This window comes from Tachypleus tridentatus, chromosome 12 (assembly GCF_004210375.1).
Source record: "Tachypleus tridentatus isolate NWPU-2018 chromosome 12, ASM421037v1, whole genome shotgun sequence".
NCBI lineage: Eukaryota > Metazoa > Arthropoda > Merostomata > Xiphosura > Limulidae > Tachypleus > Tachypleus tridentatus.
This window is the reverse complement of record NC_134836.1, coordinates 105,101,892-105,122,311: the sequence shown is the minus strand read 5'-3', so window position 1 is coordinate 105,122,311 and position 20,420 is coordinate 105,101,892. Positions and strand designations below refer to the sequence as shown.

At 34.3% G+C, this 20,420-nt stretch overlaps 1 protein-coding gene across 6 annotated transcripts in view; it reads right to left on the bottom strand.

The window, feature by feature from the left end:
• Positions 1-8,160, bottom strand: part of LOC143234240 (voltage-gated inwardly rectifying potassium channel KCNH6-like) — a 209,746-nt gene extending 201,586 nt beyond the window's left edge. For 4 of the 6 annotated variants that reach the window (XM_076471449.1, XM_076471450.1, XM_076471451.1 and 1 more), the window contains exon 1: positions 7,709-7,914. In XM_076471449.1, the coding sequence (XP_076327564.1) occupies positions 7,709-7,784 (76 nt within the window). In that variant the 5' untranslated portion in view covers positions 7,785-7,914. Of the gene's footprint in view, positions 1-7,708 lie in introns of all 6 variants that reach the window. The other 2 variants (XM_076471453.1, XM_076471454.1) reach the window with 1 other exon arrangement.
• Positions 8,161-20,420: the final 12,260 nt, after the last annotated feature.

Genomic DNA, 20,420 nt, shown 5'->3' with positions numbered 1-20,420 from the left:
GTCAAGCGCCTTAACCACTTGGCCATGCCAGGGCCTTGTAAGCATGAACCATGAAGAAAGTCATCCATGTTTAACTATTGACTGAGATTTGAAAACAACGTGGGTGCATGCATGACCAATGAAGAATGTACCTCCATGTTTAGCTAGCTGTTAATTTTAACATCTTTCAGATATAATATGAGAGCAGTAAAGATGCACATTCATGTAGAACCTCCATGATTAGACAACGGTTTAAAAACTACATGTGCCGTTTATGTAACGAGTTAAATCATTTTTTTCCTGTTATAACTATATTTAATTTTTCAATGTTATTTGTCATTTAACAGGATTAAAAATAAAACGACCTATTTTTATAGATGGGTTAATGTAACTCTACGGTTAATGTATATTTAAGTGGAAAGGCACACAAAACATTAAACTTAATGACAAACACTTTACTAAAAATGTATTGTAAATATGGTCTCCAAATCAAATACTTTACAATGGTGAAACTCGACAACTTAAACACATTAAACACAAGATTCTTTCAACAGTAGTATTGCAATCCCACCAACATTTATTGAAAGTCATAGTGACAGTCACACATATTTCTAACAAGATGCCAAAGGTGCATTTTGTTTTTAGATTGTAGACCATTCACCAAGTAGTATATTAAGTACTCGTCTGCACATGACAGCAGAGAATTGAGTTAGTTCGCGAAATGTTCAAAATTAATCTCAAAGACGCTTAATTTGGTGGAGATATGATCATTATGTTGTCTTAAAACATTACTGAAATCAGTGACAAAGTCTTCAACCCAATTTCGAATAGCACAAGCACGTTATATTGTTACATTATACATCTTAAAAACATTCTTGTCAGATATATCAGGGAACAAGTGCATTATTGGGAATGGATGCAATTAGCAATAATGTGATTTGAATGTTAATTTCCATCCTAAATTCTTGGTACAGAATACATCCACACCATTACACTACCTCCAACAGCTTACACTGTCAAAATAGAACACAGTTAGGTTGTGATGTCTCATGTCGTTATTTTCATACATTTTCTGTAGAGCCACAACATAACTCATCAGGCCGCATTGCACTTTGTTTTATTCATTGTCCACGGTTCGCACTTTAAACATTATTAAAGCTGTGCTTTCCTGTTTGCATCCGAGATAAGTAAGTAGTATTGTTGCTGAATGCCAAATACTTTACGAAAGTTTTTATGACGCCTTTTGCGTGGTTCTCGACTTTTTTCTTATTTCAGGACCCATTTGTAAACATTAGTGTCAAGCCTTAACTTAATGAGTGACTCTAATGCGAAACAAAATCTAGTTAACTAAATACTTATATAACAAATAAATAAACTATTCTCCTTTTACAAAGTTCGTTTGCAGCTATTTCAAACATTGGTTGAGAAACGCTTCTGCAGAAAGTCGAATTCTAGCCTTTGTTGAAGGAATACCTCAATTAAGATATAAACTGATTTTTGGGCTCTGCATGGCCAAGTGGGTTAACGTGTTCGACTCGTAATCTGATGGTCGCGGGTTCGAATCACCGTCGCACCAAACATGCTCGCCCTTTTAACCGTGTGTGGGCGTTATAATATGACAGTCAATCCCACTATTCGTTGGTAAAAGAGTAGCCAAAGAGTTGGCGGAAAATGGTGATGACTAGCTGATAACCGGTAAACTAGGATGGCAGCCTAGCAAGTAGCTTTGCGCGAAATTCAAAACCAAACTGATTTTTGTTCTCTTTTGTTTTCTTACTATCAATCTCCAGTTATAAGCAACCATAATTTGTAGAAGGTGTTTTCACTTTCGATTATCTCTGTTAATAAACCCTAATGGCGAATTTATTTAAATTAAATAATCAGTACATGATTAAAATAATCCTGCTAGAAAAACACTCATAGACATGCCCCTTTGAAATTCAGAGAGATTTTGCTCTTACCCATTCTTCTTGTAGAACAAGCGTGAAATGACCATATTTCTACACTGATAAAGCTCAATCAATTAATTTACACAATTCATAACCATCCTATTTTGTACGTGCAAATAAATATAATGTTCTTCAAAATGGTTTTGGATTTTGCGTAAAGCTATATGAGAGCCATCTGCGCTAACTGTACCTCATTTTAAAATTATAGACCACAGGAAATGCAACTAGTCAACGTCACTAATCGCTAACTCTTGTCAGACTGAAAGATAGAATTTTACTATCAATTCAACTTGTGATTTTTTTATAATAACGGAACGTGAACCACGGAACCTAAGTTAAATCACCAACCACTCGGCTGCACTCGACACACCTCAACATGGACGCTCAAACGGTACGAATTCTGAATTTTTTAAAGCAAAAAAAATTCAGGCAAAATTGTTCAATAAATAATTTTATGTAAATATTATTACTGGTCACTTTCAAACCATTTTTATCATAAGTGTTTTTCGCCACTATACAAGTGCCTCCAGTGTAGAAAAAGCTATATTTTTGAAGTAACGAAACTTCTGGGATAATTAAAAAAAAAAAGCAGACCAGTTTGTAAAAACATGTATATTTACTTTTCCGTTTTTTTGGTTATAGTTTTGCTTTAAAAAGTTCTAAAATGTAAAGTATGCCAGAGTCAGGGTATTTGTAAAACTGACATAGTAATGGCTAATATAATTAAATATATATTGTCAGTACTTTTATTTTACCCAACGCTTTCTAGCTTTGTAATAATAAACGTCTTAAGCGCATCATTAGGCCTACTTAAGAATGCAGTCAAGTGGCACTAACTGAAATGAAATGCATATTTTGTATTACTTTCATAATTTTTAAAGAGTTTATAGAAGTATTTTAAAAATTAGGTTATGAATTATATTACATTACCTCATCGGTTTAAATATTTAGTTGAAAGCAAATTCACTTGAATTACAGTTGCTAACATTTCGGTGGTGTTGTTGTTTGTTTGTTTTTCTAGTGTTCGTGTTCGCGATATCTACATTTTGATCAATTTTGTAGATAGGTCATTAAAACTTCATTTCTATTCCCTGACGTTCTTGCAAAAGCTAAACTTTGTTTATTTGTAAAATGCATAAAGAAAAGCCTTTAAATATTGCGTAAATTAAAACCTTATTGCTTCAGTAATTAATAAACTGATTTATATTTTTAAAAACCAGATAACCAGAAAATCAGTTGCACTAAACAAAAACTGCCAGTATTCTTGCCGATTAAAAGTTGAATTGTAAGGTTTGTTGATTTGTGCGAATATTTGTCCTACAGCCTCCCCTAGTGGCACAGCAAAATGTTGGCGGACTCACACCGCTAAAAACCGGGTTTCGATACATATCCGTGGTGAGCAGAGCACAGATAGCCCATTGTATAGCCCATAGCTTTTTGTTTAATTCTAAACAAATAAACAATTTGTCCAACATATATCTATCTTTTAACTTTACTGTCACTGACAAAATACAAATTGTATGTTAAAAATACATTTTTTATTCTAATTTCAAAGTCACCCAGTTGCTCGGCGATAAGTCTGAAGACCTATAACACCCAAACCAGGTTTCGATACCTGTGGCAGTAAAGATCGCCCATTGTATAGCTTTGCGTTTAACGACAAACAAACAAACGTTAATTCTGTAATGTTCAACTCTGAAAAATGACCAATCAATGGAAAATATTAGGCCTAAACGTAATGGTTTGCAGCAGATATTTCTTTTACACATTCCCCTTATCACTTTATTACGAATTTCATATCTAGAAACATTTTTTAACACTTAAAATAATTTGTGGTTTTTGCTTTACATTTTAGTAACGGGTGCATATATGCTATAGAACATGTTCTGAGTGAACATTTGAAGTATTAGTTTTAAAAAAAACATACTAACGCCAATTATTTTCACTACTGACCACAATTTTTTCAGTTTGAAATGTCTATTACCTTGTCATTATAATCCAATACATTTATTGCACTGATGAATTTGACCTATTCTACGAAAGGCTTTGCCCACCATTTTCTCAATATGGCTCATAAATTAAACAATGCAATGAGTTTCGTAAAAAATATAAAATGTCCTTTATCTACATCACCAAAATTTCACCCGCTCATCACACAGCCGGATTCTTGAGAGAGCGCCAGACCAAAAATACCTAGAAACATGCGTAGTAAGTTGGAATAGACACAAGTGGTGCCCCCTTTTAACTGAAACGGTCTTATTTTTATGACGCAAATACCTCTGTGAAGAAGAAAGGGTTGTCCATAAACAAAATATAAAGAGGTAACTACAATGCTCAACAATATTCAGTTCATCTTGAAGACTTGCGCAACCTAAATTAATTTGCACAAAACACTGAACGAAAATGGGATATCGTTATATATAAGAGAAATTTATGCAATTTCATTTGTTATTTAAAAAACCCTTAAATTTAGATATATCACATAAAACAAGAACTAACAGGAAGTAACAGCCCCTGGTGACAGTTTGATAAACTATGTGTAAGCCTAAAATACCATAAATATTACAGTGAAATAATCTTATAAATCTGCAATGGAATACATGATGACGCAAGGGTTCGATTATATCAATATATGACGTCAGTTTTAAAGGCAAATGTTGTTTGAAAAATTGTCTGACCTATCCAGGAATCACTTAAATTAAACTTAGAAAGTATTAAATGATTTAAAGTAACAACTTATCAGAGGCCCGGCAGTATGTCTGTGGAGTTACAGCACTAGAAACCGGGTTTCGATAACCGTGGTAGGTAGAGCATAGATCGCCCATTCTCTAGCTTTGAGCCTAATACCAAAACAACGTTCTATCTAAGAAAAGTTGTATTTTTTAAAAACTGGTGAATCTTTTTACAACTTAATACAGATTTGGTTTTCGTTTGTTCTGAATTTCGCGCAAAACTATCTGCGCTAGCCGTCCCTAATTTAGTAGTATAAGACTAGAGGGAACACAGCTAGTAATCACCACCCACTACCAACTCTTAGGCTACTCTTTTACCAACGAATAGTGGGATTGACCATAACGTTATAACGCCCCCACGGCTGAAAGGACGAGCATGTTTGGTGTAACAGGGGATTCGAACCCGGGATCCTCGGATTACGAGTCGAGTGTCTTAACCATCTGGCCATGCTGGGCCTTTAACACAGCTAATTAGTTAAACGAAATAGTGTAAATACACTGCTGCGTAATAGCTTATAAAATAACCTGCAGCAAGATGAAATATTAAACCCAACCTGATTTTTAATTTACCAATGGCCACGTTTCGACCAATTGCAATAAGCTTATTACTTTGAGTGTCTTTTAACGTTTTACTTTAAAATTCCACGCAAAACAAATGTGTTAATAGGCATATGACTATTACACACTGTTAATTAAAATATTATATAGTTTTCTTTCCTTTGTCTTGATTGCAGTCTGTAACAATTTATTTAATGTAGTTTTAAAAGCAATAATCAAAAGAAGCAACAATTCATATCCTTCGCATAAGAGAAGAGAAGTGTTAATGAAAAATCATATATTAAAATATCTGGACATTGATTGGTATATAATAAATACAAAAGAAGGTAAGACGAGATGAAAAAAACAGTAATATAAAGAGTTTGTTTGTTTTGAATTTCGCACAAAGCTACTTGAGGGCTAGCCGTCCCTAATTTAGCAGTGTAATACTAGAGGGAAGGCAGCTAGTCATCACCACCCACCCCACACGCTTGGGCTACTATTTTACCAACGAATAGTGGGATTGACCGTAACATTATAACGCCCCCACGGCTAAAAGAGCGAACATGTTTGGCGCGACGAGGATGCAAACCCGCGACCCTCAGATTACGAGTCGAATGCCTTAAAACGCTTGGCCATGCCCAATATAAAGAGAAAAAATGGAAAATTTAAAGACAAATTAGTGAAATAGAGTTTGTCATTACAAAAGCAAACAGGAAATTTTCTAGGTTATTCATTAATTACACCTTTTCACCAAGATGAAGGGATTCTCGTTTTTTCTGAAAAACCAACCATTTTTATTTCATCAGCAATAAAAGCACAGAGTAGCTACCCCGCCCATTTGGGACGATCATGAATCCAGAAAAAATTCAAACAGCGTAATGAGTTTGTACGTAATAAATCAATGGATTGAACAATTTCACACGTAAATTTTACGAAGCTTATTTTCAAAAGACTTTTGTTTTAATATAATAAAGGAAATGAATCCTCCTAAAAGTAAAGTATAAATTCATTTATTCAGTCTCTTATTTTTTTCATGAAATTAAGATTTAGAAATGCAAAAGACATGATATAGTATATATAAATAATACTACATTTTATGTAGCATATATAAAGAAATGCACATTATTATAACTGCTCCTAAATCAACGGTCATATTCGGAATAACAGGTCCGGCATAGCCAGATGGGTTAAGGCGTTCGACTCGTAATCTGAGGGTCGCGGATTCGAATCCCGGTCGCACCCAATATGCTCGCCCTTTCAGCCGTGGGGGCCTTATAATGTTACGATCAATCCCACTATTCGTTGGTAAAAGAGTAGCCCAAGAATTGGCGGTGGGTGATGATGACTAGCTGTCTTCCCTCTAGTCTTACACTGCAAAATTATAGACAGCTAACGCAGATAGCCCTCGTGTAGCTTTGCGCAAACTTCAAAAACAAACCGGAATAATATCACATTATGTACTTTACAATCTGTTAGACTATAATGCTTATAATAAATTAAATACCTCGAAAAAAATTGCAGTTCGTTTTAAATGTATTTTAGTTAAACGAACGAACGCTGAATTTAATAAATATTAAGAATTTTATACTGACACACCAAAGAAAATATTCTATGCTCAGAATTATTATAATAATAAATGATTGTTACTGTTTCAAAGGAAGTGAAAAAACAAAGTTGTTGAAATTCTGAGGGTAAATCAAAATACACCACACGACAGGTGCACAGCACTGTATTCTAACTTTTATATAAGGCTACATTTAAAAATTAGTTGAAATAACAATAAAAATATTACGTGTTTCAAACTAAAACAGAAAGAAACAGCATTATAAAATGTGAGTTGGAACACGATTTTTATATGAAAGGCCTCACACGTTGTCTCCTTCAGTGTTAATTTATGATTCGTGTCTTACTTAGATAGGTTTCAGCATAGTGAAACCCATGTTTCATGCCAAGCATGCTGAATGATATTTAACAAATAACAATGTAAAACTCGTTATAAGCAAGCCATAATGACACGCTAAAATTAGCAACATTATAGCGTAGCTTAGGAATTATTTTACTTAAAAGTCCTAAGTTCTAACCTTTAGTGGACTAAATCAGTTCAATAAACTGATTCAGGAAATTTTATAAAGATAAATAAAAAGAAATTATTAACTCAAAAACATTATAAATATACATATATACTGTTATCGTCTCTGAAACACAAACAACGGGAAACGTGATGAATTCCTTCGATTCACTAACATTCAGAAAGAAAAAAAAACTGGGAAAAAAACGTAAAAAAATATGTAATCCAGCACAAATATTTATCTTTAACAATAACAATCAAAACAATATATATAAAAGTATATGTCGTACGTGTAGTCCGCTAAAAGCAAGGTTTCACTTATGATCGAAAATATACAAGTAATCTTTGCTACTCACACAAGCCTATTTCACACAACTTCTATTTAAATGTTTGCGTTATTTTAATGCTTGCTCAGGACAATAAAATAGGAAAACACTTACTAAGGTTGTCAAACTTTCTGATAATAGCGTCCACAAAAGTGTTCTGTGGAGCGACGTGGCCTCTTCGGACAGGCATTTTACAATAACGCTAGCTATTCCGTTGCCAGAGTAACCATACTGCAGCACACTGGTTACTCGCACAGTTTAAGGACAGGATCAGAACCGATACGAACGGTGGTCTCCCCTAGCTCTCAATAACGCAAACTCTGATTCTCCCGTGGTTCCATTCCCAGTTGAGCTTACCCGACTCAATCGATTTAAACACGGTGCAGCTGATTTGTTTCTCTCTCGCCTTTATTTTTTTAGATTACTTTACTCTATGCTGTGAAGTTCTTTCAATGTATTCTTTCCTTGACTAATTGAGTTCGGTTTTTTGTTAATCCTGGTTCGTCACTTCCTCCGCACCAATACATGTTGTCACGATAACAATAAATTCCTCACCTACTCTCTCAAAGCGTCTACGTGCAGCTGACTGAGGAAGGAGAAATACTCATAACAGACGTCAGTAAACTGTATGCCCGTGTCTTTACAGCGAGAAGTTTAAGCACGTCACGTTACAGTTAGAGCAGCATTTCACATTATTAAAAGAATATTTGATTTTCGTGTACATAGGATGATGACTTTCAGGTAATCATTAGATTTAGAAATGTTCAACCTGGTTAAAAAGAACTAAATTGTCATGCGATGTCATAATTACTGTATTTAATTTGAGTCCACATAAATATTACCACTACCTCGAAGCGGGTGATTGAAAGATAATTCTTTAACGAACCCTAATTATACACACAAATAAACCTAGACTTTGAAACGACGCTGATACGCGCACGTTTAAAGGAATGTTATTGTTCACACAGAATAATAGTCAGTGAATAATAATAATAATAATAATAATCTTACTGTTATTAAACCAAGGATTTCTGATATTCAAAAGAATGATTCCGATTAAAGGGTATAATTTTTATCTCATTATTGGAAAAAGAGAACAGATATATTCGTTTCATGAAATGTTCAGTACTTTTAGGGTTAAATAAAAATATACAGTATTAAGGTTCTTAAATATTCTGTGTCTAATTCTAAATCTTCTTGGTGAAAGTATTATTACGGCTACGTATACAAAAAGGTATTACGAAATCATAATTTGTTTTCAAGATTAAACCTTATTTTATACTAGACATTCATTTCAACGTCTGCCCTCCCCTAGTGGCACAGTCTGCGAACTTACAGCGGTAGAACACAAGTGTTGATATCCGTGGTAAGCAGACAACAGATAGCCCATTGTGTAGCTTTGAGCTTAATTGCAAACAAACAAATTTCAACATTTCAAGCTTTTATCTATGTACCTTCGAATCGATTACTAAAAAAACACACAAAAAGATAACAAATGCATCAACTAAGAACATTGTAAAACACAGATACATGACTGGAATCATTAGGCTTAGACTTTGCAAGTAAATCTTCACCAGTTCATCACCAACAAAGTACAAGGTTATTAGTATTAAAAAAGTGAAAAAAGAAGTTATATTGTTTGAAAACGTTAATGTTAAAAGTTTGTGTATTTCTTATAGCAAAGTCACATCGGGCTATCCACCGAGAAGAATGGAACCCCTAATTTTAGCGTTGTAAATGCGTAGACTTACCGCTGTACCAGCGAGAACAATATTAAAAAGAGTCTGCTCTTTTATTTATAAGTAGTATTACCAACGATCTATAAATATATATATATTGTTTAAAACATTAGTTTGTTGTTGTATTTTGAATTTCGCGCAAAGCTACACGAGGGCTTTCTGCGCTAACCATGTCTAATTTAGTAATGTAAGACTAGAGAGAAAATAGCTAGTCATCATCACCCACTGCCAACCCTTAGGCTACTCTTTTACCAACGAATAGTGGGATTGACTGTCACTTTATAACGCCCTTATGGCTGAAAGGGCGAACATGCTTGGCATGACAGGAATTCGAACCCGTGTCCCTCGGATTACGAGTCGAGTGCCTTAGCCACCTGGCCATGCAGGGGCTTTTTCATAGTTGGCTGGTTCATTATCATTCGTTATGCTTATTTCTAAGGTTTGTGTACTTTCCGATATTCATATATATATATATATATATATATATATAGAAACACGTAAAACTACGTGTTATGATAAGAACGTGAAACCAAGTTGTGTCGAAATGAATACTCGTGTTAATTTTTAAAATTGACTACAAACTATTTATTCCTTACTCGATTTCCGTTAACGTATATATCACAGTTATAATCACATAACTCTCTTTTCTTTTAACTGTCTTACAGCTTGTTATATAATATAAGGAAGACATAATCTCATTTGAATCCTTTAGTTTAGACATCGTATCGAAATGACTAAAAATATGGAAGAGTTAACAAAACAACTACAGCCTACTGAAGTGTATTTAGGGGAAATAAAAATATGAAGGACTTATCCTGGCAAGAACATGATATTACAGTACGGCGATTGCGCAGTTAATCAGATATGGTATTTGCTCATTCACATTGCCCTGAGAAACGAAACAGTTGGAATACATTATGGTAGCGTACGTTTGTTTATTGTTAAGCGCAACCCTACACAATGGGCTACCTTTGCTGTGCCCACAGCGGGTATCGAAACTTGATTTTTAGATTTAAGAGCCTCCGTACCGATGGGTAAACTAGGGAAATGTTCAGAGGTGTTTAAAAGGATGCACTACACATAACTTCATTAACTCTCTTGTAGAAATGTTGTCTAAGTCATTATTGATAACGTAATGTTAATAATAATTTAAAGCAAGTCCTTTTATTAAAGTTCAAATTCATTTACCTGCGCGTTTCTAATAAAATAAATCATTGAAAAACACGTTTGATAGTGTGCTACACCACTAGATCGTGAAAGTTCGCATTGAACTTAAATCTACGATTTTCTTTTTCATAACAATCTCTTTGGGCGATGTTCCAACCTGAGAAAGCATGGATGACCTCATAAACTAAATCTCTTTCTGAAAGGATTCGCTTTTACGTGTTCTAGTAATATTAACACGTGCGCCTAAAAATGTGTATTCAGAAATGTTACAACTACAACTAATGCTTTAGCAAAATCCGAATGGCTTAGAATGTGACTATTTTTTTACTCAAACAAAAATTATCAAAATGCATACAAAGAGTTTTATTCTTAGGAAAATAGTTTAACTGTGTGAACAATTTGTTTGTTTGTTTGTTTGTTTGTTTTGAATTTCGCGAAAGCTACAAAATGGCTATCTGCGCTAGCCATCCTTAACTTAACAGTGTAAGACTAGAGAGAAGGCAGCTAGTCATCATCACCCACCGCCAACTCTTGAGCTACTCTTTTACCAACGAATAGTAGGATTGACCGCACATTATAACGCCCCCACGGCTGAAAGGGGGAGCATGTTTGGTGCGACCGGGATTCGAACTTGCGACCCTCAGATTACAAGTCGAACGCCTTAACCCACCTGGCCATGCCGGGCCCTGTGTGAACAAAGAGCCTCTAAATAGCCATATATATATATATGTTTCCATATGAACATTCTAACGCTTCTCGGTTGTTATGTGGCAAGCTTCTCTTCGCCTAGTGTCACAAGTTTTAATAATCTTATTTTCTGCTATTTTAAAATCGCAAGGACACCGAATTGAATGTTTAAGTTTCGTTGATGTTTCTCCTTTATCTTCATTTAACATTTTTTAAAGAAATTGTGTAGTTAATCAATATGATTTGATGCAATAAATTAGACATTTTATTTTACAACTAAACTGATTCATTTCAATTGAATTCAGTATTTTAAACTTGATTTTGATTATCTAAATACAAAATTCAAAATCTCTCTATTCGCTTGTTTCTCCGCCGAGCTTACTTCACGTGAATGTGCGCAAAACGACCATTTTTCGTTGTTACATCTATCGTCTGCTAGTGAATAAGTAATTTTATCGTTAACATCAAATTACATGAATAAATTTTACGCAGATTTGACATTTGTTGGTAAATTTGAATTAATATTCAATTTAGAATATAACATTATGGACCTGTTTAGTTATAGACCATAAACCATACCTCAAATAAAGCATCATATACACTACATGGCCAAAAGTATGTGGACACCTGACCATCACACCCATATGTGTTCGTTGAACATCTCATTCTTAAAATATGGGCATTAATATGGAGTTGGTCACACCTTTTCTGCTATAACAGCCTCCACCCTTCTTGAAAGGCTTTTCACTAGATTTTGGAACATGGCTGCGAGGATTCGTTCCTATTCAGCTACAAGAACATCAGTGAGGTCGGGCGAGAAGGACTGGCTTGCAGTCGGCATTCAAATTCATCCCAAAGGTGTTCGATGAAGTTGAGGTTAGAGCTTTGTGCAGGCCAGTAAAATATTTCTACACCAACCTTGGCAAAACATGTCTTTATGGAATTCGCTTTGTGCACGTGGGTATTGTTGTGATGAAACAAGAAAAGGGCCTTCCCCCAAACTGTTGCTACAAAGTTTGAAGCACATAATTCTCTAGAATGTCTTTGTATGCTGTAACATAAAGATTTCAAGATTTCTCTTCACTGGAACTAAAAATCCTAGTCCAAATCATGAAAAAAAATGCCCCAGACCATTATTCCTCCTTCACAAAACTTTACAGTTAGCACTATGCATTAAGGCAGGTAGCCTTCTTCTGGCATCTGCCAAACCCAGATTCGTCCGTCAGACTGCCAGATAGTGAAGCGGATTCATCACTCCAGAGAATGCATTTCCACTACTCCAGAGTCCAATGGTGGTGTGCTTTTAACCACTCCAGCCGACACTTGGCATTGTGCACAGTGATCTTAGGGTTGTGTACGGCTACTCAGACATGAAAGCCTATTTCGTCAAGCTCCCAACAAACAGTTCTTGTGCTGACGTTGCTTCCAGAAGCAATTTGGAACTCGGTCGTGGGTGTTATAACTGTAAACTGACGAATTTAACGCACTACGCGCTTCAGTACTCGGCGGTCTCGTTGTGTGAGCTTGTGTGGCCTACCGCTTCGTGGCTGAGCTGTTGTTGCTCCTAGACGTTTCCGCTTCACAATAATAGCACTTACATTTGACCGGAGCAGCTCTAGCAGTGCAGAAATTTGACGAACTGACTTGTTGGAAAGGTGGCATCGTATAACAGTGCCACGTTGAAAGTCACTGAGCTCTTCAGTACGACCCATTCTACTGCCAATGTTTGTTTATGGATATTGCATGGCTGTATGCTTGATTTTATGCACGTCTTAGCAATGGATGTGACTGAAACAGACGAACCCACTAATTAGAATGGGTGTCCACATACTTTTAGCCATGCAGTGTATTTAACCTCACACAAAATAAATGTATGCAGAATTAGGATGTGTATTCTATGCACATAACTCGTGGGTTGTTCTATGTTGTGTATGTAACTCATGTTTTCTTCAGTGTATAAATTAGTGATATTTGCTATACTCTGTATGCTATAGTATAGCATTATACTGTATATAGAGAAAAGCATTATAGGCCTGTTTAATTATAGATAATTACCATACACTATACCTGTACTAAAACATCATATATTTAACCTCACACAAAATAAATGTATACAGAATTAGACTGTTCTGTGGGAAAAAGCAAACAGTATGCCTAGCCTGTAAAATAAAACTGTGCCGTCTGAATCTGATTATCTTAAATCATGAATAACTGATTCACTTTGTCAGAAGTACCCAATGACTGCGGGTCAATAACCATTTCTTTAAACGTGAACCACAAAATCTGACAATCTATCCATTTTAGGGTATTCAATTTTCTGATTTTACCATTTCGTTAATCCTATTAACGAACTAGGAAACTAAGCTATATAGCTGATTAATCTTTGTTTGCAAGTTAAATATAAAACATAGAGTCACAATACAACTTAGTAGAAATATTTCCTTTAATACGAAATTTATACAAAACTCAACAAATCTCCTTTCCAAAATTGTTTTAGCATTTTAAAATTGTAGATTATCCATGTTAAACAGCTTAACAATATAAAGGTATATTTTTACATTATTCGTCCCAGAGTTCTTTAAAGTTAGATATATCACTGCAAATGGATTGAAATTTTGATTAAAGACGACATCTATCGATATAAGTATAAACTTTTAATGTAAGTTTTAGGAACTACAGTATCTGTAAGATGTAGTAAACGATGTAAACTCTAGGATATTAGCACATGCTTTTACAGTTTAGCTCTTGTTTGTTTGTTTTTGAATTTCGCTCAAAGCTATACGAGGGCTATCTGCACTAGCCGTCCCTAATTTAGCAGTGTAAGGCTAGAGGGAAAGCAGATAGTCATCACCACCCACCGCCAACTCTTGGGCTACTTCTTTTACCAACGAATAGTGGGATTGACCGTCACATTATAACGCCCCCACGGCTGAAAGTTTAGCTCTTATTTAGTATTTTGAAAAACAGCAACTTTGGAGAATGTGGACGTCGAAACGAGTTTATCTAAGAACATATACCTAAAGCATCAAACACACGCCATCTCTTGATAATAAAGAAAACTATAACGTATTTTAGAATTGTCTTCCTTCAAAAAAGCTGGAATTTCATTTTTCGATTCCACATTCTGAGACTTCCACCTAAAACACCCTTCAAGTGATTATATAAATCTACAGTTTCAATCAAACCAACTTAAATCATGTTTAATAACTTATATCTTGTAGTAACGACTCATTTGGTATACTTTATCATAAAATCCAGCGTTTACTCAACAATAAGTTTACGAACTTGCAACATCAAAATCCGTTGACTACCGTGAAGGGTATAGAAAAAAAGCGAGAATAAACGAAAACGAAAACCAATCATCACTACGCACACACACATTAAACATAGTTGGATCAAATACAGTCAAGTTGTAAAGCCAATATGTTTTATATAGGTTATTTGATAGACATAAAAAAAATCATTATAGCAAATTATCTTACAACAGATGGTCCAGCAATAGATATCGTGAGCCCTACATCACATAATTGTTTCACATTAATTAACAAGTTACGGATTCTTCTTCTTAAACTTCAAAATAATATGTAGTGATCCATAAAAAATTTCTAAAATGCTAATTTTATTCTTAAAACTAAATTCTCTAGTAAATTACAGAATCTAACTCTCTTTCTATGGGCTTTGTCGAATCAGCCGAGTTCGTTACCCCGAATTTACCTTTATAGTTTCAATACTATTACTTTTAATACGTTATGTGTATATTCATGTAATTGCAATATCTTTTAGTAATAATTAAAAGTCATTTGTAGAGACAAAAATCATGATTTTTAATGAAGTAGTTTCACTAATATTTCTTCACGAATATGTAAAGTCAGTCTGTTGGTTGCTCCGTATACAAAATGATTTTCATGCTAAGTGTGTGTGTTTTTTATAGCAAAGCCACATTAGGCTATCTGCTGAGCCCACCGAATGGAATCGATCCCATGATTTTAGCGTTGTAAATCCGTAGACTTACCGCTATACTGGTGAGGAGCCTTCATGCTAACATTAGAAATACTTTTCATTTGAAAAATCTCTAATTTAATTTGCCTAATCTCTAAAACCTGTCAAAGAATTTTTAGTTTCTTTCAGTAAAGCTTTATATTTTGCATATTATCTTCTCTACACGAACTTTATATAAGGTTGGTCAAACTGACCGATCTCAAAACCACCAAAACCGAAATTTAAATTACCTTTTTTTCTTTCAAATGAATTCAAATTATAACGAGAGCATTATGATGTGACGGTCAATCTCATTGTTCGTTAGTAAAAGAGTATCTCAAGAGTTGACGGTAAGTGGTGATGGCTAGCTGCCTTACCTCTAGTCGTACACAAGTAATTAGGGACGACTAACACAGATAGCATTCGTGTAGCTTTGCGCGAAGTCAAAAAAACAACCAAACGACAAACTACATTCTTTATTCTAAATAGTTTTAAACTCAAACAGTGACACGTGTTTATACTTAAATTTTATATTTCCATTGCTCTTTGAATCTTGTCTAACTCTTAACTAATATTCGCACTATATATGTTATAAACTACTTAACATCTGGACCATCCAGGTTAAATTTTTTCTCATCAGAAAACAAAACCTTCATCCACTTTTCTACGTCCATATTTGGTGCTTCTCAGCAAAGTTTAACAGAGCTGTTTCGTGGTGTGAAAGGAGGCATGGCATTTGAAGACGTTTACGGTTTTTAAAGCCTTTCTCTCGTAGGTGCCGTCGTATTGTTTTTGAACTGCATCCTGCGTCCGTAAAGGCCTTAATCTGGTTCGACGATAGGCTAGTGTCTTGTCGGACAACCCGTCGAATCCTCCTGCTCAACGCCGGCAAAATTTTCTAAGGCCAACTACTTGAAATTCTCGTACTGTATCTCACAGGGTCATTTAAGAAGTTTGTAACAGCAGTTTCACTACGCCCAATCTCACCAGCGATGGCACGTTGAGAGAGACGTTGGTTTTGCAGCTCGACAATTCTGCCACGTTCAAACTCTGTCAACGTTTTAGCCTTTGCCATGTTTTTACCCAATGTAACACAAAAGATGTTGACGACGCTAATGCTTGAACACAAATGACAAAATTTCTTTACGTGTTTACCGATTAACGCTTCGTTTCAGTATGGTCTTAAACTTTTGACCAGCTAGTATTTAGGCTAATTTCATAGAGTTCACATTTTCCTATTAAATGCTCAAAAGGTTTTTTATTTTTATTTCCCTTTTTTTATTTTAATCTTTCAAAGCTCTGCTCAAATAAGTGGTTGGGTCTAACAACGCAAAATGCATATTTTTTCTTTATGTTCATTGGCCTTAAGATTTTAGCCAGCAGTGTAAATAACAACAAAAAACTGTGCGTGAACACAATAGCTCTAAGAGAGAGGTGAAACTTTTCACGCATACTATTTGAATTCTGAGGATGTGCACATTGCTATTATTGTTTAGATTTGACTCATAACATCTTGCCCATAAACCCCATAATTTTGTTTCCTGAAAGTCTATAGAAAAGTATCATATTTGTTACTAACTCTCACTTACTGAATGAACAACGTGTGAAGGTTTTCTACTAAACACTCTTGAAAAAGAACACGATGATAAAAGATCTGCCAAAACTGGCGAAAAATTAAGAAAAAATTGACATAATTTATCAAAAATTAATAAAATTCAATAGGGTATGAAACCAAATATGTTTTACTGAGTCACATTCAGCTGAGACTGAAACAAAGGCATCAGGAACTCCCAAACCTCATGGAATACCAAAAAATATATATTTAAGTTCGAGAGACGATATCAAACAAAAGAATTAAAGGATTTTCATGTAGGGAAAGACAATAGAGTTGAAATATTCTAATTTTCCTCGCATTCCCAAGAAAATAAAGTCTACTGTACATATTTTGAATATGTAAATTCAGTAGAAGAGTTTTGGTTTGTTTTTAATTTCGCACAAAGCTACACGAGGGCTATCTGCGCTAGCTGTCCCTAATTTAGCAGTGTAAGACTAGATGAAAGGCAGCTAGACATCACCACTCACCGCCAACTCTTGGGCTATTATTTTACCAACGAATAATGGGATTTACAGTCACTTATAACGCCTCCACGGCTGAAAGAGCGAACAAGTTTTGTGTGACACTAGAAAAAAGAAACAGAATGTAAAAGTTAAAATTAATATTATTGCTTCAAAAATAAAAAAAAAATTAAGTTTTTGAAAAGGTTGTAGGAAAACAATGGGAAAATATTGATAATTCTGCAAAAAGAGTTCAGAACTAAATAAAGTGTAAAAAAATCAAGAAATAGCAAACAAATCATATAAAATAATTATCGCATTGGGGTAGATATAAAAGTAATTAAGATGATAGTAACGCTTCACTGATACCTCTGTGAATCATGAAAGAGCTTCAGGATCTCACAGTAGGGCATTTTATGGTAATTATAAAAAAAATAATACACGTGAAAAACAAGAAATAAAGTACTAGGGTCTTCTTTTTTCGTGCTGTCGACTACACTTAACCCTACTTATCTATAAAAATCCCCTAGTAGCCCAGCGGTATGTCTACGAACTACGCTAAAAACAGGGTTTTGATAATCGTAATGGGCAGAGCACAGATAGCCCATTTTGTAGCCTCGTGCTTAATTACAAACGAAACACAACTTTAAACTAATAGTACTACTGTATTAAATATTTTCATTTAATTGAATAATGCACCAAAAAACGCAACAATAACAATCGAAAAGAAATGTCCCCTAATTACCACCATTTTTCTGGACTTTTAACTATGCGACAGCTGATCTAATCTATGTTTTGTGTGGAAATAAAGTTCGAAATTAAAACAAAATAGGCCATTTTATGTACAGAAAAGAGTGTAATATTATTTGTCATTTTATAAATTAAAACTTTAGCTTTATATTGGGTATAAATGATATAGTATTAAGTAAAGAAAACTTAGCAATTTCGAAAAAGAAGAGTGTATGTTTTCTTACAGCAAAGCCACATCGGGCTATCTGCTGAGCCCACCGAGGGGAATCGAACTCCTGATTTTAGCGTTGAAACCCGGAGACTTACCGCTGTACTAGAGGGGGGCTCAAAAAAGAAGAGACGTGACTAGTGTGGGGAAGCAGTAGGGATCTAGTTTTGTTTTTGATGGCTCTGGTACTAAACAAAATTGAAAAGTATAAAACTAAGCAATGACAATATTATAGTAACTAATTTACGTTAAATTTCGTAATTCTTGGAGGGATGGTAAATAAATTAGAAAGTAGAGTATTCCTAGAGAGACGATGTCAGAATTGTTTTATATTTCTTCATAAAATTAAGAACTTAAAAATTACATACCATTAAAATTGAATTATTAGCTACGATTTTATGCCAAAGTTGTCTGTATTCCATGAAAATAACGTAGCTTAAATAAATTTTGAATTCAACTCACTAAACTTAATATAAAAGCAAATACTAATTAATTCTTCAATAAATTATGCACGGTATTATATGGAAGGTTCTCCTTTTTTCATCTATTTTTCTAGTTAAACAAGTTAAAGCTTGATCCTATTTTTGTAATCAATACTTTTAATTACCTCATTCATTTCTCTGGTTTTATACAAACTCATTTCGAAAAACGAATTTTCTTAAAACTTTTGCCACAGCACATTGAGCAAAAAATAAAATCAAAATAAGGTGATTTTGTACAAAATATTTTACAACAGAAACCGATGAAGAAACGAAAAAACATTTCTGACTTGGACGAAATTTGCAAAACAGTATTTAAAATCTTATTTTTAATAAGATACACAATAATTTAGTTGGAAAATGGTGTGTTTTTCTTATTATTAATCTAATCAAAAACATCTTACACGTGAAAAAAGTGTCCAAAAAGGATTGAGCGTACGTCTTAAACGAACGAAATCAAAATTGACAGCGAAACGTGTAACTACATTTATAACAGTTACAAATATTTTGCTTCAAATATTCTTTCATTAGTTAGCCATGCCTCGTTTTTTTCTTTATTACACTTGGAACATGATAGGGGTAAGATAAAATACGAGGCCTAGTTAACTAATGAACAAATATTTTCTGTAAACTTATCAGTACTATAAGTATGGCTACCAATTTGGCCGCCATTTTAGAGTTTATTCCTTAAAGTCACATGCTCAATACCTTTTTTAAACAATATTACTTTTTTTATTGATACACAACAACAAACCACAGAAAGTACAAAAGTAATACTCGATAATAAACAACATTAGATTTAGAATCGCAACTGCTTTTATTTGGAACAGACCAATACTTCATGGAACTAACCAGATTATTTATCATATATTTATATAGAATGGTAGTTTTCCCTCTCTAAAACAGTATTAATAGCTTTCTTTAAAGTAACACCATGGAATATACATTAACAGTTTGGCATCACACGCATGCACTTGTTACAGCTATTTCAAGCATCATTATTTACGCTAAGCTCCTTTGTTACACAGTGATTTGTCTATGGAAACGTAACTGTAGGAACTTGAACTCGATACCTATGGCCAGAAAAGCATATATAGTCCATTGTTTAACTTTGTTGTTAATTAAATACATACACATATTTACGCTAATTGCTTAAGCTGATATCGCATAACGTTAAACACTTTAATTAGGAGGTTTTGCTTATTTGAAGTTAAAACACAAAGCTATACAATGTGCTATACCCATCACGAGCATCGAAACCCGTTTTCTATCTTTTTTAAATCTGCAAACATATTGCTGCACCACTGGTAGGGAGGGTTGCCCAATTAGGAAGGGTTTAACAAAATTTAGTAATTTGAGTTGAAAAGTTGACAATCAGTAATAACCTTTTACTCCCATGATTCTTTTGAAATATTGGGCTAGAAACTGATCTTGTTTGCTTGGCCAAACCAATACTCTACCTTCATAACCTTTCATCTCACAGTTTTCTTACCCCAAATCAGCCGTCTTTATTCCGAATAACAAACAAAAAAAAAACTTGAGATTTATTCTTAGGTGGGGCTGTAGGAACAACGTAGACCGATCACAAACGTGCCTTTTTGCGTAGACGCGTGTGCAAATATTTCGTTAAATCTGAGCAGTTTTTGTCGAATAACTTTGCTCATGCAGTTCACACCAAACGAGACTTAATTGCAGCTTGTAAGAATCGATCACTATACAAAATCTGAAAATAACAAACAAAAAATCCACTGAAGTTTAGTATG